The 23,092-nt window shown below is 30.8% G+C and overlaps 1 protein-coding gene and 1 long non-coding RNA gene across 4 annotated transcripts; both read right to left on the bottom strand.

The window, feature by feature from the left end:
- Positions 1–3,745: 3,745 nt before the first annotated feature.
- On the bottom strand, positions 3,746–12,013 carry LOC136272291 (caspase-14-like). Of its 2 annotated transcripts, XM_066073654.1 has the most exons (7): positions 11,635–12,013; positions 9,913–9,976; positions 7,557–7,773; positions 7,225–7,472; positions 6,379–6,567; positions 5,879–6,008; positions 3,746–5,320 (listed from the first exon to the last, which is right to left on the bottom strand). In XM_066073654.1, exons 3-7 carry the CDS (start codon positions 7,768–7,770, stop codon positions 5,088–5,090), a joined length of 1,014 nt encoding a protein of 337 aa, XP_065929726.1. In that variant the 5' UTR covers positions 7,771–7,773; positions 9,913–9,976; positions 11,635–12,013; the 3' UTR covers positions 3,746–5,087. The 2 variants fall into 2 exon arrangements, with proteins under 2 accessions (XP_065929726.1, XP_065929725.1); XM_066073653.1 differs by lacking the exon at positions 11,635–12,013 and having other exon boundaries at positions 9,913–10,048.
- A 3,970-nt stretch (positions 12,014–15,983) lies between these two features.
- LOC136272302 (uncharacterized) lies at positions 15,984–22,875 on the bottom strand. Of its 2 annotated transcripts, XR_010710271.1 has the most exons (7): positions 22,765–22,838; positions 21,999–22,114; positions 20,011–20,247; positions 19,680–19,927; positions 18,184–18,360; positions 17,661–17,789; positions 15,984–17,078 (listed from the first exon to the last, which is right to left on the bottom strand). It is a non-coding gene; the product is annotated as an uncharacterized lncRNA (long non-coding RNA). The 2 variants fall into 2 exon arrangements; XR_010710270.1 differs by lacking the exon at positions 21,999–22,114 and having other exon boundaries at positions 22,765–22,875.
- Between the last annotated feature and the right edge of the window lie 217 nt (positions 22,876–23,092).

Here is a 23,092-nt window from a genome sequence, read left to right as displayed (position 1 = left end):
ACGTACACAATTTATATTTTTGACCAAACCGATTTAAATGCATAAAACAAGAAAGATAACTCTTATTATTCAATTTTGAGATTTAAAAAAATGTCTTTTATTTTAAACAAAATGAACATTTGATATAAAAATAAAAACGTCTAGAGCTTTAAATTTTTATTGATATCAGGACAGATAAAGTACTGTTTACTGTATTTACAATTTTTTTTATTTTTGTATACTTACTATATATAGTTACATGTACTTGTAATCGATGGCAGTGTAAATAAAGTCAAGAGATACATGTACAATTTTTTTTTTAAAAATTGACAGTATGATTTTTTTTTATTCTTGAAAAATGAATCTAAAAATGTTGTCAAGGCTCTCAAAAAAGTGTGATTTGGTTCTTACATAATAAATTTTATTACGCAATGCACTTATTTTTGTAGAAAAAGAAACCAAGTAGACACGGAATAAATTTAATTAAAATCAAGAGCCAGCAGATGCTAAATACAGATGAGGTGCTTCTATCATACATTTTATTTTAAATCTTGAAAATTAAAAAATAGTTCAGACACGAACAGTAATGAAGTTAAACAAATTAATACAGCCTGCGCAGATGCTGCTTCTTTTGATTCTCAATTAGAATCCGAAATAGTCATGATTTCAATTATATAATTTTTACGGAGAAAGGACGTGTAAATCACCCTGAGCTGAGTGTGAAATGTTATTCACACCAGAGACACTTGAAATGACTTTTATGTCAATTTTTTGTATTAAAAGAACTTATAAATTGGGCTTAATTGGACATCGGAAATTTTTAACGAATTTGATATGAAATAATGGGGAGAGATTGATTTTGTTGATTTAATTTTTGGCGGAATCTAATTCGTCAAATTAAAGTAAATAGGTTCTGATCTATTTTGTTATATTATTGAATCGAATTGAAAGTCGAATCCATCCAAATCTTAAAGTTATCTTTTCTTGCGTTGAGGTTTCAGCACAAATACACAGTACCTCAAAATCTGGATCTTATAATCCCAATTTTCTTTAAGACCAATGAATTTCTTTGGACTTGTTATCAGTAGATTTTAAACCAGTCCAATCCTTTTTTAAAAGATTAGGCCTCCTTGCTCAAAGCTAGAATCCCAAATGCTAAACAATGCAGTTTCATAGCGGCCTAGTTCGAAATCTTCAAACAGTGTATATTTACTATTGTAGCAGTCTTAATCTTGGGTTACACATTAATGTTGCCAGGAATCTTCTCTATTGAGGGTGCATTGCATTTTTTTAAAAAGATAAATAAAATTGGTCTAAATTTAAGAGCTTTTTCTTTGAATGGACGCCTCATATCGTAGCTATTTACAAGCTACATTCGTTTTCTATTTACTACTTGCTACAAATGGCAATGTGATTTCTCTCAAAATTTCGGATATACGAGGTTACTGTACTAAGACTAGAGACTAAAGACTTAGTCTACTTACTCAATAATGCTAGTAGATTTATTTCACAATCAGAACCTCCTTTCATTGTTTTACGAATCTCCTTGTTTCCCGTTTGTTTATAATTTTAATTCAATTATACCTTTAATATTATTCCAATGAAATTGAGGGGACACTTATCGATATTAATGTGGATAAAAGTAAGTACATTATATAAGAGGAATCAAAATACTTTTACCGATTCCGAATTAAAAAAAATTTTTATACAACATTTGAGCAAAAAATACGTTTTAAAATTTGTTGGAAAGGTAAAAGTAATGAAAGCCCAGGCAGGATTCATAACTCATGACTCATGACTTAATTACAGATTCATAGCTAACGCCCAAACCAATTGCGCTACACTGTTATTTATTGTGGGCAAGAAAACATTGATAAAATTATACTCGATTATTTTTTCTTATTTCGATAGGATGCACCTGACAACTTGTAGATGTCCCATCTCACCTTAATGCGTTTTTGCATGTTGATATCCTTATTAGACTGCCAACTCATCATACTTATTTAGCATACAGTTGTGTCTGACTCCCCTCTCTGCTTCATAACTTTCTCTTTTGCTTTATAATCCAAAGGTTGCCCTACTTTTGTTCACCTTATCCTGCTTTTTCAACGTTTGATCAAAGTTTTAAATTATTTCCATTCTTTAAAAAAATCTTTCAGTTTTCAACATCTAGATTTTTTATGGTATCACAGGATTTTAAACTTCATTTTTTCTTTGAATTTTTATTTTTACATTGATTTTGAGGTTTTATAAGTTCTTTATTCCAATTCTTTCACCTTTGTATTTAGTGCATTTCGGATCCCTTTTTTTTTATTTTCCTTAAAGATGGAAAACTCAGATATTCTTTTGTACGTCCTTAAGACTTTCCGTAAATGATTTTATTTCTTAACAAATCATATTCTTTTAATTAGTATTTTTTTTTACTGAAAACAAAAACACGAAAATGTGTATTGATGAAAGTTGCAAACAAGATCCACATTTGCTGCTAAACAATGAATGGCAAGTGAAGATATCATATCATGTCAAAGTTAATCAACAAGATTTTTAGATAAAAAAAAAATATTCATAAATTAAACTTATAAATTGTGTTTTGTTAACCTTGAACAAATAAAATGACTTTTGGTAACACCTCAAGCAAGTTCAACAATATTGGCGGTCTTGATAACTTGCAAAAATTCCCTATATACTTTATGAAAAAAGAAAAAAAATAATTTTTTCCAGTAGTCTTCATGTCCATTTTTGTGAAGAAGGATATTTCTAGTATAAGCCCGTTGATATCATTTGGCTCTGCAATGCGTTCTTTTTAATTCAAGTTTATAGTTCCGTCATGCTGTCCCATAATTTTTTTTTATTTTTTATTCCTTACCATATGGCCCATAAATTAGATTAATGTTCATATATAAAAAAAAAACCGCTTTTTTGTCTTCATATCTTCAATTTCCATGTTTTTGTGGTATATCAAATTCAAAACTTGTCCACGACATCAGTTTTCATTTTGTTTGTAAGAATATATCCAATTCCAGTTTTAATTAATTTAGTTTCCTTATTCATGTCTTCTCTTAGGAGCATAAAGTTCAATTTTTTTTCATCTGATAACAGATACACATGATTTTACCATTAGATCCAAACAATTTAAAAGCACAAGGTAGAATAATAATATTCATCAGCTTTTTTCTTTAGAATCATTTCAATTCAGGTGGGTCATTTTTCCAGATCTGGCGAATTTTAAAGGTAATAATATCATGAAGAATGCATGCTATTTGGTGAGTTGGTTTGCACATGAAAGATACCTTAAGATAAATCATTTATATAAGATACTTTAAAGTACATCATTTTATAATAAGTTGAATATTTTAGCTAAGTAGGGCTGTTATTTAAAATCAAGTCAAAATTAATGAATAAAAAATAGAACTTTGGTGGTACATGTAATAAAATCAACCACGCACAAAATACATCTAAAAGAAAAATAAATATTCTGCTAAAGGTTGACAAATTTAAAGCCCAAGTTTGGCGTCAGCTAATGTCCTTGATAAAGTAAAAAAAAAATTAAAACTTCTAGAGAATGGATACAACTCTGGAAATATACCTAGAGTCTTTCGTAAATAATATTCTTGTATTTCATTTTATAATTACCATTCTGTAACATTGATTTAAGTATCATTTATTTCGTTCAAAAATATGCAAAATTTCAACTAAAAATGCCATTACTGACAAGAGTTACAACTATATAAATCTATATAAAACATATATAAATCCCAAAATAATGTTTTCGTCTTTTGTTAGAATTTTGATTGAACATATTTTGTTAGTAACAAAGAAGGCAATGAATACAGCGTTAATAGTTGGACTAGTCTACTAAGAAAATTAGAAAAATACATCAGGACAAAATAGAGTTAGATTGCATCTTAAGTGTATTTTTGAAACATTTCATTGGATCAGTCAGCTTAAATCAACTATGTGGCCTATGGGCCTATATTAAATGTATTTATACTTATTTCATAAGTAAAATACATCAAAAGCACTTAGTAATAACTCTTATAGTATTTTCTTTTTTGATCTTCTGCTGCATTTAATTCAAACTTGATAATCCATCTATTTTATAAATTTCCAATTTATATAAGGTATAAATTTAATTTCTACTTACGTTATACGATATAACATAACTTGGGACAGTTTAGGCTTTATATATTGGCCAATCATACGAGGCGTTACAACTAGAATTGAATCATAAAAAGATATTGAATACAGTTTATTACTTTAAGCAAGTTATTTGAAAGCATTTAAACTAATCACTCACAGTTTTCATTTTTAATGACCAAATCTACGTTCTTATGACAACAAATTACGAATCGTCGGTTCTTCGTCACAGTTACTGTACAATCTTATAATGCTAAACAAGAAGTAAATTTTTTGTATAAAATCGTGAGAATATAAAGTTTGAAACGCTAAACGTTTATTATAATGTCATTTAATCAAAATTAATATTAAATGAAATAATAGGTAGTCTTAAAAAACCGTGGTGGTTGCCTCGCACAAAACGTGGGTTTTAATATGAATCTACAGAGCTTGTCCTTTGAATGACGCAAATATGTAACACTGTTCTGTCCATTTGTCCAACACAAAATAAACCCTTTTCAAAATGAAATCAAATTAAATCATTAACATTTTAAAATTGTTTATGATATTGGAGCGGTTTAATGATCTAGGCAACACGTGTGTACCTCTGTATGATAAAGGTAAGAACGAAATTTCGGAATACACCGAGGACGAAACCCGAGGCTGATGTTATCTCGTTGGCTTGATCAAAACATATATTGACTGATATGTATGAAAGTCTGTTTTACAACGATTAACATGAAAACATAACATTTCTTTCTTAATAATGATTAACCAAGCACTTTATAATTATAACACGTTCCGCCAATAGCATGCAGTGGTTATTACATACCGCTGTATAGTCATGACAAATATTTGAGATTCGTGATGTCATCATAAGGTCACCTAAGCAAACCCTTTACATCAAACAATCGATAACAATGTAGAAATATGCATGAGGCTATGAATGTTGCTTTTGTGACGTCACAGTATTACACTCGCAAAACATCCAATCATTTTCTACCTGGAGTAAAGATGACGTCTTTTCTCAGTTTATGGACAATGGATGGCACGATTTTGTATTCTTTAGGACCAAAAAAGCTATTTTCAGACATCTTGTACGTAACATCTTTTAACATGTCCATGAGATTAGCTGATCTGTATTGTGTACGCCATGCAACAACAGACTCGGAAAACAGCTTCAACATGTAACTACCATCCCGCTGGTTTCTAAATGCATAATAACCTACAAAAAAAAAACAATACAGATTGCGCGTGGATATTTTAATGGTTTGTTAGGAAAAATTTAAAATAGCGAATTGAAATTGTTTGTTGAAATATGAAGTTGTCAATTGTTTAATATTGTTTATTGTACGCCATGTATTTGTCTATGTACTTCAACTTAGCCAACAGTTTTAGTACCGTTCAACCAAACGCTCGGCCAGCTATCCTCGTAAGTCTCCGACAAGCAAATTTACGGATATTTACGGATATAGCTAAGCGTCTTTTTGAACACGACTAGACACCGTTTTATCAATTTACAACGCAAGGGAGCAGTACTGCAGTTACCGTGAAGAGGTCTATAAATGCATACTTTTTTCATTCGCAACATGGACATTTTAATGCATCAATAAATGTTTCTCTTAAATGTAGCCCAATAAAACCCCTAGTTCAAAAACACATTGTCTTTGATAGTTATGAAATTGATAAAAATAAAAAAAAAATTGTGAAGCTGATTTGAGAACCTTTTTTGTTACGGTGACATTGCCAGTCCAATTATCATTTAAACTAGGCAAGAACTGACCTTCTGGACAGGCAAACATGATGAGCATATCGTTGTAACAGGGTACCACTGTTATCTCAAAAGGTGCCGGAGGGTAGATAATTTGAGCTTTAGGAGCGTCGATTTTATCTTTGTCCTCAACCGAAGGATTCTAAAGAATGATTTTTCTATTCAACAGACATCGACGTGAATGAAAAAAAGCTTACTATTCATTCATAGCATTTCCTACCAATATATTCGAGATAGTTTCGACATTCATGTTGGTAAACTAGCTCGCTCACAACATTTAAAAGCACACTCTATTTCAAACTCATTCAATCTTCATTTTTTTTAAATATGCATAGTTTAGATATTTAAAAGATTAATATTATATTATTAATATTATGAATGTATAAATACACTTACAAGGTAAACTGCAAATTATTTGTTAAAAAAAACAACCATATATCTGGGTTTTTTTTGTAATTATGCGGAAAGATGAGGCAAATTCTAGGCTTATTCAAAAATTCAAACTAAAATACCTCTGTCTTTGTTGCATCAGGTAGATAAGAATCAACTTCCATTTCGATAGCAGTCTGTGGATCTGGTTTTACAGGATTAGGTTCTGCAGGATTCAATTTTGCAATCTTAGGTACAGAACAGCCGTTGTCAAAACCAATCCCAGCTATCCTTTGATCAACTGTGGCCTTGCTAACAGGAATTCTACAGGCCTAAAATATTATCATAAAAATTCTACATAGCACGCATACAAACTAATATTCACAAACATAAATGGGCTTTACACAAGGTGCGATGGAGAAACCTTTGCATTTTGACTTGATAATACCTTATAATTCACACCTATACTGATCAATTGTTATTCACAATCTCAACCTTTATGTTTCAACTGAACTCAAATTTAAGTTAAATTTGTGGTGAAAAATGCGCCAAAATATAAATTATTTCAAATTTACAAATAACTCATTTTGCAACCTAAATCCATCATTACAATACAGTATATTTATTGACAAAAAAATAATTTAAAAAAACCGCAGTGACAAGTCCTCACTAAACGCCTTTTTGGAAAATATTGTCCTTAATAAACCTTACATAATTATATTATTTCATCCAGATCGATAAATTGAAGATGCTCATAAACCATCGCATAAAATATTGATTTTAAATACTAGACTTAGTATAAAAATGTATTCAAAAGTTATTTACCGCCTAAATAGGGAGGCAAAACGCGGTATTTGTTCCTCCATATTACTAGAGGGTCTTCTTAATAGCTATAGTTTATTTCACATTTGAATAACAAATCATCTCACACCAATTTTGAAAATTTTTCCAAAAAAAAAAATATGTTAGTGGGCAGGTGTTAATCATACCTGAATCAAAAATATCTTGGGTTTATTTCTTAGACCAGGACATTTTCTATCACTGAAACAGTCCAAAATATTGTGTGTAAAAACAAAATTTCCATCAAACATTTGTATTGCGTGATGTTTAGTTTTTGTCTTTTGTTTCTTTTTTTCTTTCTTCTCTTGTTTTGCATTCTCATCTTCTTTTTTCTCCATTTCGAACCCATGGGAACTAATAGCAAACGCAAAACAGCTCAAATCTGTCTTCTTTGAGTCTAAAATAAAAGAAAATGTTGGCATTTTTGTGCCTGTTTTTAAAACTTATATAAATATACTTTAGTTATTAATAATAAACTTACATTCGTCCAGTAGCTTTGTTAGCTGTGGTTTTGTCACATCCTCATGGCAAATCACACCAAACCCCAGTCGTTCAAATGATTCTTTCATGTACTTCCGGTCATTATCAGCGCCACCTCGAATGTGTGGCCCCTTAAGAAAGTTGGTAATCACCAACGCCAGTCCTTTCCATGTTCTATCTGGATCAAAATACCTGTCTTCTTTTTCCAAATCCATTTCCTTGAACAGAGCGGAATATAAACTTTAAGGTAATTTTTTTTTTATCCTGAAAAGCTCTTTGTATTCGAATTGTTGAGTAGGAAATATGCTAAACAGTCGGTATTTAATTGTTAAATAGCAAATAATAAATTGTGTAAAATTTCTTGGTGGGTGTTAGTACAACATTTACAATATATATATATATATATATATAATATATATATATATATATATATATATATATATATATATATATATATATATATATATATATATATATATATATATATATATTGTAAATGTTGTACTAACACCCACCATATATATATATATATATATATATATATATAAACCAATCTTTATTCGCGGCGACTTTAACTGCCGATAAACTGGTTCGCGACGACATATTTTGACACACATCCATCGAGATCATTGAACTGATATAAAGTCATTAAAGTATTAGGTCACCATATATTCATTGATTGTTTGCACATGATTAGGTCACCATATATTCATTGATTGTTTGCACATGTATAAACGACCGACTGTTTTTGGATTACTTTAACTTTAAAGAAAAGAAACTTTGTTTAATATAAAAAATATAAAAAAAGAAATGAACAAATCTCTCTAAAAAAATATTTTTGGTTTCAAGAATGACCACAATATCATAATTATCTTGCACAGAAAAGAGTCTGTAGTTTAACAGGATCCTAGACATGATTTGAGATCAATTTTTAAAGTATAAAATTGTTAACTAGTGTAATTAGAATGATTGACCAAAATAAGAACGTTATAAGTCAAGATATAAGCGAGATACGGAGTCAAGAAATCATAGTTATGTAAGCAAAGCAAAAGTCTTATTTTTTTCTCAAATATTGTGAAATAGACAGATTGCAATTTCGTTCAAAACTTGACTAGTAGAAAACAAGACAAACAATTCAACGAGTTTAAAAATGATATTTTCAACACAAAAAGCAACTTTTGATTGAAACATATGCCAAAACAACACCTACAACACCTACTTGAACAAAAACAAGATCCGAGCTTTATTTACACAAGAGAATTTCAAACTATGTATGTTTGTAACTTAATATTTGACTTCCAATTCTTTTGATAGATCATTACAAATACCTATATCAACCATTATAGATGTTTAAGATGGAAAAATAAAATTGGAAAATTTTGTGCTTAAATTGTGTCTAGGTCCCCTTGCGTGCATGGAACACGTGTGCAGTTTCCACTGAGTTCTCAATGTTTATTTTTAGTCGGGCAATACAGCAGGTATAAATGATAATGAATCCAAGGAGTGACATCTTGTGATCAATTACGGTTTGTCCTAACAATTCTATATTTTGCGCATGTGCGATTTCGTAACATAAGAAAATAACGCAACATTCTGTAATGCCGATATCTATGAATTTCATTCTGCCATGCTAAATGTCTCATTTGAATTTTGAATATTTCCTTTCAATACACTGACTATACAGGGGCGTAGCAAGAAATTTTTGAATGTAAATTTACATATAACTAATAAATTGAATTATCATGGAATTGCTTTCCTTTTTTAAGAGAGTATGTAAACATTGAAATGAAATAAGGAAATTAAGACAGAAAATGAAGTTAAAGGTAGACTACGCTACCCCCACCCCCCCCCCCCCCCACCCCCAAACACACACACACACACACATTAGGATTTTCATGATTTTTGGAATTCCCCTTTTTCGATGAGCCTGTCCCCCCCCCCCCTCCCCCCTTTCAAAAATGATGCTTCGTGCATGCTATAATGTGTTTTTAAGCTTTGCATTCATGTGACGTGTTTAAATTCCTGTATTATTCGAGTTCGATGTAGCATGAATACCCATTATAACTATTAAAACTATTTAAGCGGTCATGTTGTCACAAGCACAATTGAAATCGAAAGTAAAACAAAAATCATAAGGGGGTCATAGCGAGGAATAATGCATGTAGCCAACTTTTATTTTTTGCTTAACATTATAGAACATCGGAACCTTGTCAAGTAATTTGTGTGCTGTCACTAATCGAAATAAATATACTTCTAAGAGTGACCTAAATGATATTCTGAAAAGCAATGCTTGGCTATTGCAAAAATTATAAATAAATATAAATGGATTGTAAAGAAACAAGTGTGTGACTACAGACCTAAATGTTCAGTCCACAAATCAGTATCTTTTCCTGGTCTAGTTATGTCTGTGAAATCAGCAACCTGATAAGATACAACTGCTATATTCAAAACATATATTTTCCCCTAAAATGGTCACGTGATACAACGTTGATCTATTTCGGTCGATGAGTATGATAATTTTTTTTAAATACCTTGACTACGTTTTCAATGGACAACATTTTCTGGTGATCAGTAAGAGATGTGTTGATATGGGATGAGGTTTATTTGACAGTTAACTCTTTAAATTACAGTTTTTAGCTCATCTGAACCGAATGTTTAAGTGAGCCTTTCTGATCACCAGGGGCCCGTTTCTCAAAAAGGCCTATGTCCAGGCGTAAGCTTAGTCCGGACTAAATCAAGGGCTAAACCTCAAAACCAGACTAAGTTGCGTTTCACAAAAAGGCGGAAACTTAGTCGGGACTAAATTCGGGTTTAAATCTACGCCTTCTAATGGGTAGGCGTAAGTCCTTAGTCTGTGCACAAAAATGGCGAGTGTTTTGTTTCTAAGGCAAAATGTACGGAGAATTTTATTTTTTGGTTTGTTTTATGTGTTATTAAAGAAAACATTCACATTTATTTAAATATTTGTACATGTACATATAACTTTAGAAAATACCTTTTGTTTCTATTTCTAAATAAATTAAGATTAAATCAATTTGATAAATAATGGGCTCACCTCATTAAACGTATGTAATATACATTACTACTCGTAATGAAATTTACCTAAAGTGTGAAGAATGGGTATGCCCCGATAAATGATATAAACACAATCATTAAAAAGATGCTTTATTTCTAAATTAAACATGTATTCCCCAACAAGATAGATGTATATAAGTACGAATATATTATTGATGTTTTTAATCAATACTCAGTAAGCATGTACTAGAATTTAATGTTTCTAATCAAATTTGAACCAGTGAAACGAAACTGATTTCAAAATTATGAATAGGAGCAACTCAAAACGTTTACATTTGTAATTTGTCCTTGTGTGTGGTTGTTTGTTCTTTACCTATACATGTATTACTGAAAACTTTACAACACGTATGCATTCTCATTTTCATTTTTTTACTCCTAGTATCTTTACAAAACCGTATGAAAGCTACATGTATTTTGGAATGTTTATGAACTCGCATACATTTAGATACAATCAATTTTTGTTTGTTAAAATATTACTTATAAATATGTTTTAGAAGCGTGCAGAGTGTGCATCAATTTTAGATCTGTTGACAAGCGTTTGTCAAGGTTATCGAATATTATAAAATTTTACATGCACACCTTGAATTTTTGGATATCAAATTCATTTATCTTATTAATTCTAGGATGAAATGATCAATTGCGTTCATATTTAACATCGATCGTAATTCTATTAAAATAGGTATGGGGCACATGTACTATCAATGATCTTCGTGCATATTCATATGCATTGTTTATTTGTACTCATATAATTGAATGGATCTTTAATTACATGAATTCATGATAGTTTTGTTTCATCATATTTAAAATGTACGTATATCAAGGGATTTTTTTTTAATTTCGAAGTTGTCGACTTGCAATACAAAAGCGTTGTTATAGCAGTTTTACAACAGTGTGCATTATTTACAAATTTAACTAGCTTGCATTTGTCATACTTATTATATAACCAATTGTATACACCCCCACCCCAATAACCCAAAGCAAATAGGGAAAAAAGTAAAACTCACATGCACTTGTTAAAACCGCAAAGATGCAAAATGTCTTATCCGGAAGGGGGTAGGAGATTTTTCGATGCCTTTTCCATTAAACTTGTAAAAACCTTTTATTTATAAAACTTTCCTTAAATAGGAAGGGTGTTCTTAGATAACTGCTTTTATATCTTTATTTTAATCAAGATACTGTATACAGGGTTATTTTGGTCCCGTGTAATATCCGTCCTTCTACACTTGCAAACAGTTTCACTCTGTCGTGACTTCGCCCAGTCACAGCTGTTACTTAAGTTACTTAATATTAGATATTGAAAATCAACATAAATTCGCCCGCTGACAACGAGGGTGTAATGACTGTAAATTAAACAGGGCGAATTATTCCCTGTTTATGTATGGTGTATATTACTTTCAATCTCCCCCCCCCCCCCCCCGAAAAAAACCAAAACAAAACAATCGATCGATTAAACCAAAATACAGGAAAGGGAGATGGGGAGACCTCGGCCTCAAATGTTGATAATTCCTGTCTTGTTAATTGTTGACTATTAATATCTTTCGAAACTATTATCATTTGAATCGCAGAAAATCAAGAATCGTTTCCATGTCATTGACTACATTCTTTCAATATTGGAACAGAGGATGGACAAGGTTCATGTAATATTATTTATACAAAAGATATTTTCGATTTCAGTTGGTTGCTGTTGGTTACTCATTGTCATATTATTTTCTATAAATAATATAGTGAATTGATAAAAAAGAATCAAGCCTTATCCCAGCATCTGAAAATGTCTAAAGATCTACAGTGTCTATGAAGCATACTTCTTATTCTGCAGACGTATTGGGGCATATCCACTGTACCTTGTCCCTGTATTCTATAAATATTTGAAGTTTACACTAACATTGAAGTTAATTTCTATGTATTGTTTCGTTCAATTAATATGTAAGATTGTGCCTCAATATCATCTACAATGCATTTAATTGTCACATATTTGGTTTCTGAAACCTCTTATATATGACGCTTTCATATCAACTGTTTTTCTCTAACATTTCATTATGTTAAGAAGTGTATAGGCATTTGTTCTACTTTTACTAATATAAAATGTCATGAACAGCTTGAACTATGCACATTCAGTGGTATAACATGCGTACTTTCGGGTACTACATGTACTATGAATTGGAAAATTGATCCACCACATATAATCATAGCCTCAAAGCAAAACAAAATACGATATGCGCATGCTTACTACTCAGCGGAGATGTCTAAGTTCTTAAACATTTAAACCCTAACTTACGCATTTTTCAGAAACGCAACTTAGACCCGACTAAATATTGGCGTAACTTTGTTAGTCGGACTAACTTAGGCCCAAATTTACGCCTTTTTGAGAAACGGGCCCCTGCTGTCCTTTGTCCGTCCGTCTGTTTGTATACTTTCATATATTTGACTTCTCTCTAAGACCACTGGAGATAATTACGAAGCAGGGAAGATAGGATGTGTGTCTTAAAATCTTTTTAAGAACTACTCCACCAAAGATGCCTATATTTCACACAAGTATGGACATTTTGTGAAGATTCTAAACTGTGACCCCCCCCCCCCCCAAACCAATACTGGGGCCAAAGATGGGTTCAAAATTCATCATAGAAATATGTAAGAAAAACATTTTTAAAATTTTCTTCTTAGGGACTATATTACTACGATTTGTGATGTTACTACGCAAACATCCTCAAACAGTGTATATTGTATATTTTTTAAACGGTGACCCTCAGACCAATAACCCTTCAAAAGGGTTCAGATTTCAAAACAGAAATATATAGAGAAATGTTTAAAGGGGCATGGTCACGATTTTGGTCAAAAATTATTTTTTCGATTTAAGTGTTTACAATGCTTCAGTAAAGAATTTTAAAAAGGCAACTAAAATTAAGTGTCATTTGTTGAGTTATAAGCGAGTTACAGAGCTTGAAATTCTACGCTATGCAAACAAACCTTTTGTTTACAATTTGAATGTTGAAGTGAAAATTCTAGTTTTAAACACAAAATGAATGTGTTAATCGTTAGGAACTGTTAATTCATGATTAAAATGAAAAGAGGATAGACAAATCAGTTTAAAAAAGATTTTTACTGGTATATTGAACCTATGTAAACAAAAACAGGGCACGAGCCCTGTTTACATGGCGAAGAATTGCGAGCCCTGTATCTTGCCTAAAACTCAACAACTGGCACCAAAAATTTATTTGATCATTACAATTGCATTCACAACGCACTGTAAATAATAAAAGCAGAAAAATAAGATTTGACCAAAATTGTATAAAAAACATATGTGACAAAACATACCTACATATACCTACAGCTGCAGATCTCATTTTAATAAGATTGGCTTTATTTGCTTCAGACTTACTCTCTAATACTCTCACCAACCTCGGAAATTTATATACATGTATATGTAAACAAATCACACTTCTTCATTTTACTGGGCTGATGTTGGTGTTGAAAGAATTTCAGAGGCAAGTAAAGTAACAACATCGGTAGTGAAATGTATATGAATATTTTTGGTATGGATATTTTGTTAACAATGTTAAAAGAATCGGATCCTTGCTTGCTAATATGGTTCAGTACATACTCCCTTCCACTTTCCACTTCTGTCTCAAGTTATTTCAATTCGTTTATAGGCTGTTCGATAAGCGATTGATAGGTGTAGAAATCGATAACTTTATTTTATTATCTCAAATAATAACTGCAGGTTATACATCATATACATGAAATGCAATTTATAATATATTCGTAATTCATACAATTTGAAACGAGAGAGAGAGAGAGAGAGAGAGAGAGAGAGAGAGAGAGATGAACTTGCATAAAAATTACTACACAAGGGGTGGGGAATTTTGGGAAAAACACCCTCTTCTAAGAAATCCCAAGCTCTGGCATTACCTAAACGTGCATAGATGACACCACCTAAGAAAACAAATCAACTAATCATACAGTTTTTACACCGGAAGCGTGTATTGTTTATAATTGACACAGGTGTCAGAATAGAGCGAGATGCTATTGTAAAAACCATACCAACAGAAAGTTGATATACACCAACCCCACCCACCTTCCCCAAAAGCATTGTGACGCCTCTCCAAGTTTTTCACATAAAAAAAGATCTGCCACCTTTAGTATTTCGATGTTTCTCTTCCTTACCTCAGTTTCTTCCAGCTTCCCACAATTTTTACGTTCAGTAAGGACAACACCCCATTTGTTCTCCCCCCCCCCCCCCCAGTTTTAATGCCTATGGTCAAGTTTGCTGCGTTTCTATTTTAAAGAACTAATATATAAGTAATAAACTAGTCTTCATGAACAGCCTTAAGCGTTAACACATAAATTCTTAGTATAACTAAAGTTCCTGTTTTATCTACGGTATTTAATTGGTTCTTAATTTTGAGGTATTTAAATATTAACGAGAATATTTTCTGAAACTTTCATTTTCTTACAATTTTGTACCAGTATAATGCACTGCGTTCCCACTCACTCATTGATAGATAGTTATCTAAACAGAATATGGCATATTCAATATTAACATGAAGTAATGCATGAGAAAAAAACATCATGGGGTTATTATTTTAATTGTTAGCAAATTAAGGTCAGCAAATTAAAAAATATGTTTTTTATTCTCAAATGCTACTTCATCATTTATAACTATGTCAAATGAGTTGTCCTGTTTTGTTTTCGTACACATCCAACTGAGCAAAATTTTAAACAATATACTAGTTTTTGCGGGATATTTGATTTATATAATCCGACCATCTCCATCAAATGGTGAATAATTTGATTTGGTTCCTTCTTCAATATATTTGATATATTTCAGTTTAAATGGTTTTTTTTTTTAAATCATTACCCCGATTGAAAAAATAGAACCTACGGGTTCAAAGATTAATAAAAAAATAAATAAAGAGAACTTCTTGAAAAAGTGAGAGGCCATAGGTTTCGGGTCAACATTTAATGGAATTATTATGATATGACCTAGAATAAAGGTGCGAGTTTTAAAGATTTATTTATATCTTTTGTAAGACTGTGGATATATTAAGAGTGGGGCAATCTTAAGCACATTTCCTCCAGAAATTTTTGAAGGTAAAATTTTAATAGTAGAGTAAAAACTAAGGATGTCAACGTATGCCGATAAACAAGTAAGTCTTTTTCTTGAGAATAGCGTTTATTGCTCCTCTAGTGAGGGTGAAAGCTGTAAAAGTACAAATACAAGTCCAATCCATTTTTCATATTATGCCAAACAAAATTATCACGATTTTAAGCTTGTACATAACTCAGATTGATAATAACAGTTTAAACTTGTCAGAATACAAAGATAATAAGAGTAACATTCTGCTAATATGACTAAATAACAACGTTTCTAAATTTCAATGTTTTACATAATGTTATCTGCACGTTTTGACAAAACTAGTGGAGATGAACTGACATCTAAAGGTGTGACTATAAAATTACATAAATGCAAATTGGCAACCTGGGAATAGTTAGATGTATTATGCAATGTGCAATGCTAAACAATATACTAACTCCATACTGCGTAAATGTACATCAAAAATGAGTAGGGCAAAAGCCTCGAGCACATAAACACTAATAAAAAAACCCAAATCAATCCGTATGCATAAGTTTCTGATTCACCACACAACGATTATTCGAGCACTCCACTACGCTGCTCGGTCACAACGATCATCGACTTAATGTTTTTAGTCAAGTATTTACTCGTTATAAAGTGAGTACAATTCAAAACACTTATTGTTTTTCTTAACGCAGCAGATTGTTTTTGGCTACAAATAAAAATAACAGCTTTCTTTTTTAAACATATTTGGTTAGTAAGTTACAGTCTTTTCATCGGTGCCATAGATGTAAATTTTAAGCTGCTAATATATTGGTTTCCAAGATTTCTTTTGATTTTTTATATTATGTATCAAATTTAAGTTTTGAATAAAAGTACTTATGTATGCAATCAAGTGTTTGTGGAGTCCAATGTGATCTTTTAATGTTAAATATAATTCTTTCAATGGAAATACAAGTAAAAAAAAAATAAAACTGAAGTTTTAGATTATGTTTAGATGATGTTTAAAATTTAGTCATTCCATACTCGCTTAGGTTCAGATAAGGGCACCATCATAGAGGATTTAGCAAACTAGTATAGGAACATTAAGCAGTAGAATAATATGGGAGGCTTATTCAGGTATCTAACAGTAACGTTCAGGTTTTCAGGTATTTCTTCTATTAAAGATGATGCCTTTTTTCAGTTTATGGACAATACATGGCAGACATTTGTATTCTTTGGAACCATGAAAAGTCTTTCTAGACATCTTGTATGTTACATATCTTAACATGTCCATGAGATTAGCCGGTTTAGATATCGTATACCATTTATCCACAGACTTGGAAAACAGCGTAAACACGTAACTTCCACATATTACGTTTCTAATTGCATAATGATCTACAAAAACAACACAAATTAGATTTATTAAAGGTTTGTTAAATTTGTAAAATGAAAGAAAAATTGTCTGCCCTCGCCTACTTGAGAAATTCTTCTCGATAACTGCGATACCAATTTATTGAAGGGAAAATCGAGTTTGTTTGTTGTTTGTAGTTTATTGAATTATGAAGCTTTCAATTGTTTAAAATTGTTTAATGTACACCATGTATCTGTCTATGTACGTCAACTTTGCAAAAGTTATAGTATCGTTAAAGCAGACGCTCAGCTATCTCCGTAAGTCTAGGGCAAACAAATTTACGGAGATTTATGGAGATAGCTAAGCGTCTGTTTAAACACGACTAAACCATTTTTGAATTTGCTTTTTAAGGGAGCAGTACTGCAGTTACCGTGAAGGGGTCTATGAATGCACAGCTTTTTTAATTCGCATCATCCCTAATTCGAAATCGACACTAACAAATTGTCAATGTCATATATAAATTATTTTTTAAAAAAAAATTCTTATGCTGATTTAAGAATCTTTTTTCTCGAAAGTGACATTGATACATGCAGTACAATTACCATAAAAATTATGCGAAAACTGACCTTCAGGACAGGCAAACATGATGAGCATATCGTTGTAACAGGGAACGAATGTTATCTCAACGAGATCCGGGGGGAGAGTATTTGAGGTTTAGGAGAGTCAATTTCATCTTGGTCCTCAACCGAAGAAGCCTAGAGTTTGATTATTATTTCAACAAACATCAATGTGAATGAAAAATGACCAAATGTCGCATTCATCCTCAGTATCTCTTACTAATATATCCGAGTTAATTTCGTCTAAACATTCATGTTGATGTAAAAGTTCCCTTTCGTCATTTAAAAGCACAAATTTTTAAAAATGATTTAATATTTGCCTTTTTACAAAAAAAAGTTTCGATATTTAAAAGATTTATATTATGTTACTCATTTTAGGAATATATAGATGTACCAATAAAGCATACAACAAGGAACACTTTTATTACCTTTTGTCGTTTTGATCATAAAATATGTAAATTTATTTTTTACCCTAATACTGCGGGAAGTTAAGACAAACCCTAGGATAATTCAAACATTCATACCAGTATACCTTTTTATTTGTTGCATCTGGTGGGTAATAATCGATAGAAGTCTGTGGATCTGGTTTTACAGGATTAGGTTCTGCAGGATTAGATTTTGTATCCTTGGGTAGAGAACAGCCCTCGTCATAACCAATCCCAACGTTCTTATGAGCATCTGTGCTCTGGCTATCAGGAATTCTACAGGCCTAAAATATTGTTTAAAAAATTCTACAAAGCATACACAAACAAATATATACAATTATAAAGGACTAGATGATTGTTGCCTGGTTCCCTTGTTGTAAGCATTCGTGACCTATATCGCCGATAAAAAATCATTATGAGGTAATGATTGTATTGTTATTTTTTACTCCTATGCTTTAGTTGTTCCTATGCTTTAGACAACTAGTATACAAAGCACGATACATGTAGAGGTACCTCTTTTGTAATTGAAATTGTAGAGTTTGCGGGGGAAGCACTTTGAACCTTGAATGTGAAAATAATACAAAAAATTCTATATAAAACCTTTGCATTTTGGTTTTACAATTATTTATAATTTCTATACATAACCTTTGCATTTTGGTTTAACAATTATTTATAATTTAAACTTTCACACTGATTAATTTGTATCCACAATCGCAACCTTTTGGTCTCAATGGATCTCATATTTAACTTAAATTTGTAGGGAGAAAAGCGCTTAAATATAAAAAAATTTAAATTTACAAATTACTGATTTTGCAACCGACACCAATCGTTTCGATATATTAACAAAAGACAATTGGAAATTACTATCCCTTTTTTGATATTTTTCCCGTTTATATCCAGATTTTTAATCTATAACTCACCATGGTCATACATTCTAATCATTTTTTGACGAAAATAAAGAGAGAATAAAATAACACAGTAACCAGGGATGGGCCCTGACTTAACGGCTTTCTAAAAATATTTTGTACTTAAAACATCTTACAAAAATAAATTATTACATCCGGGTCGATAAATAGACGATGTTTATAAGCCATCGCATATAATGTTGATTTTCAATACAACTATCAAAAGGTACTCAAAAATCATCTGCAGTCTAAATGGGGAGGCATTGTTCTATATTTGTTCCTCCCTATTTCTGGTTGACGAGTCTTTTTTCAATAGGTTATTTAAGATATAAACAAAAAATCCTGTCAAACTATTTCCAGAAAAATTGCAATCAATAATTAAGAAATGAAGCACAATTTCGTGAATTTTGTATGATAACTTCCCAGGTCGAGAAAGTATGTTATGAAAGAGGATAATGAGGTGATACATTTTATATATATATATATATATATATATATATATATATATATATATATATATATATATATATATAATTTAAAAATGATAAATATCCAGAATAAAATCACAAATTGATCCTATTAACCGCAAACGTTTTCGCCATTCCTGGCTCTTCAGGCAGTTATGTACAAATGTATATATATTGTGTGTGTGTGTGTGTGTGTGTGTGTGTGTGTGTGTGTGTGTGTGTTAATCATACCTGAATTAAAAATATCTTGGGTTTATTTCTTAGACCAGGACAGTTTTCATCACTGAAATGGTCCAAAATTTCGTGGGTAAAAACAAACTCCCCATCAAACATTTTTATTGCATGTTGTTTAATTTTTTTCTCGTTTTTCTCTTTTTCGCCCTTCTATTTTTTTGATTTCTTATCTTCTTTTTTCTCCATTTCACATCCATGGGAACTAATAGCCAACGCAAAACAGTCCAAATCTGTCTTTTTGGAGTCTAAAATAAATTTGAAGAAAATATTGATTTTTTGGTGTCTGATTTTAAAACTATTAAATATACTCTCGTAATAGAATGCTTACATTCATCCAGTAGATCTGTTAGAAGCTTTGGTTTTGTGACATCCTCATGGCAAATCACTTTAAACCCAAGTTGTTCAAATGATTTTTTCATGCTCTCAGGGTCTTTTTCAGCTCCTTTTCTAATGTGTGGCCCACTTAAAAAGTTCGTAATCACTACGGCCAGCCCCTTCCATGTTCCATCTGGATCAAAATAACTGTCTTCTTTTTCTGATTTCTTTTCTCTTTCTTTTTCCATTTCTTTGAACATAAGGAATATAAACTTTTAGGTGAAATTTTTTTATGCTGCAAAGCATTTGTATTAGAATTGTTGTGTAGAAAATAAGCAAAACATTCAGCATTTAATTGTTTAATAGCAAAAAATAAATGGTGTAAATTTCCTTGTGGGTGTTAGTACAACATTAACAATATGACATATATATATATATATATATATATATATATATATATATATATATATATATATATATATATATATATATATATATATATGTTGTATAGTAGAGGCTGTCTTTAGTCAGACTGGAACTAAACGTACAGTTGATTCGAAATCAACGCGATTATATTCAATCATCGATATTTCTGACAAATCAAATACTAGTAACCGATTATGTTGCGTTTAAAACAGACGTTATTGTTGCCATGTTTTCAATATTATTTCTATCTCTGACGTATGGCCATGCCCAAATATTACTTTCCTGCAATAATGTTGTCCATTTAAAGGCACGAGAACAAAAAGGTTTCAAAACAATACAGGTCTCACTGAAATAAAGCGAAGAAGGAAGAAGGTCCATCGTTCGCACATGAATAAAAAGTTACGACCGGCTGCTTTCCGATCGAGGCATTCAGATTGCATAAGCTTTAAAATACACAAACTTTGCCTTGAATGAAAAGAATTTTCATTCAAGGCAAAGTTTGTGTATTTTAAAGCTTATGCAATCTGAATACACAAACTTTAAAATACACAAGAAAGTATGTACTTTAAAGGCACCTTCTCATTCAAAATATAATATATGAAATTCGAAATAAATACTGTAGAAGTACATACTTTCGTTGTTTTAAAAGTTTGTTGTTTTTAAACCAAATTAAACTTCGTTGGCTTTTAATTTCTTCATATTGTAATTTCAGAAATGTATCACGTATCAACTCTGTAAATCCTCAACGAATATTTTTGCTACAGTATATATAATACATGTATAAATACATAGAAAATAACGATTCCATTTCAAACAGAGGAAAATTAGCATGAACATGTAGGTCAAACTTGCAAAAAAGTTACTTTACAATGGAAATATTTAAAAAAGAAAACCAAGAAATGAATATTTTGTATTTTTTATATTTTTTTTATAAATGTAAATTAGCATGTAGGTCAAACTTTCTATCTTGCAAAAAAAGCTACTTTACTTTGGAAAATGTTAAAAAAGAAAACTAAAAAAATAAATATTTACATGGTTTATATAAATACAAAGTATAAATATTTCCCATTACACATGAGAAATTTGACTTGTAGCTTAACCTTACTTTCCTTAAAATAAAAAAAATAGTAAAATAGAAAATACATTCAGTATATATAAATGTTCCTTATTAACAAGGCAATAAAACTTGTAGGTAAACCTTTTTATTCTGAAAAACACTTTAAACTAAAGTATAGTAAAGTAGGAATTAGATGCATACAATATATGAATACTTTCACTCAATACATGTAAATCAATTATACTAGTATTCCATAAAAAAAGAAACAATGTGATAATCAAGTTATTATATTAATGTAACATTGCAAGAAGAGCTATGAACTGGACATCACCTGAAAAACCAAAGAACACACGGAGGAGGACCACTGAAACAGAGATGTAGAGAGGAGGATATGACTTGAATAGCATCAACAGAACTGCAAATGATAGAAGCAGACGGAAGGACATAGTTGTCGCCTTGTGTGCAAAAATGCATGAAGAGAATTTAGTATGTAAGTAATAAAATACTAGTGGAAATGCCTCGATCTCAATGTTGACCAGTGGGGTTGGGTGGTGGTCGGAAAACCAGGATTCACCACAGCATTAATAATGAAATGTGTATGTTGTCACCAAAAAGAGCTGAACATACGAATGATCTGAAATCGGATAAAAGGAATCGTCGATATAGTACATGTAAACAGTTCATCATGTACAGCAAGCAATTTAAGGTATAAGGCCTACTTGCAGCAGTGTTTAAAGAAAAAATTGACTGTATAGATGATAAAAATCTTACTTGCATATAAAAACTAACATTAAATTTAAAAACAAAGCAAGCAACTGTCTTTCAGATCATTCGTATGATCATTCAATTTCTTGGAGTTTTTCAAGGTTTTTTTTTATTTTATCAGGTGAATCTTCTGTTAATATTTCTATCACAAATTGAAATGGCTCCCGTATATTTTCGAAACATAAAATAATTTTGTAGAAGTTAGTATTCGTCGAGAAAAGTTTAATATAACCAGTGTTGAATTAAAAAAAAGGAAGAAATGTGTATCATCACAAAACACGAGAGGTTCTCTGACTAATGTACATACATTCCTAATACTGACCCACATAGAGCCCTAAATAAGTTTTATTGCTTATCACAAAAAGGTATTGTTCAAAATATGAATTTAAGAGCCATTTTTATAATATATAAATTTCCTTTTTTTTAAAAAAAAATTATAGTTAATTTTGGTCGAATCAGTTAAAATTTGTAAATTATAATTTAATGTTAAGTTAGCTGTCAAAATGAGAAACTACAAACCTTTATAAAAACGGTGAGTCCAGAAATCGCTATAATTTTCTCCTGGTCTGGCAACGTTTGGGAGACCAGCGACCTGATGCAATATATATATATATATATATATATATATATATATATATATATATATATATATATATATATATATATATATATATATATATATAATTGTATCCGCCTTAAAATGGTCACAGGATATAAAGGATAGACTATAAACAACAACAATTGTAGCATTAAAATGAGATTTTCCGGACGGTACTTGTAAATTATATGATACACTCTCGTAATTTCAAGTGTTGTGTGATTCTGTTTATTTTAAAATTAAATCTGT

Source organism: Magallana gigas, chromosome 10 (assembly GCF_963853765.1).
Source record: "Magallana gigas chromosome 10, xbMagGiga1.1, whole genome shotgun sequence".
Taxonomy (NCBI): Eukaryota; Metazoa; Mollusca; class Bivalvia; order Ostreida; family Ostreidae; genus Magallana; species Magallana gigas.
The sequence above is the reverse complement of the archived record's forward strand: the minus strand, read 5'-3'. Positions and strand labels throughout refer to the sequence as shown.

Bases quoted from the DNA above. Each gene is read 5' to 3' on its own strand.
- LOC136272291 (XM_066073654.1), bottom strand. From the start codon at position 7,770: ATGGATTTGGAAAAAGAAGACAGGTATTTTGATCCAGATAGAACATGG. The intron at 7,473-7,556 runs GTAAGTTTATTA...CTTTTATTTTAG, and splicing joins AACAAAGCTACTGGACGAAT to ACTCAAAGAAGACAGATTTG. The intron at 6,009-6,378 runs GTATTTTAGTTT...ATCATTCTTTAG, and splicing joins CTGATGCAACAAAGACAGAG to AATCCTTCGGTTGAGGACAA.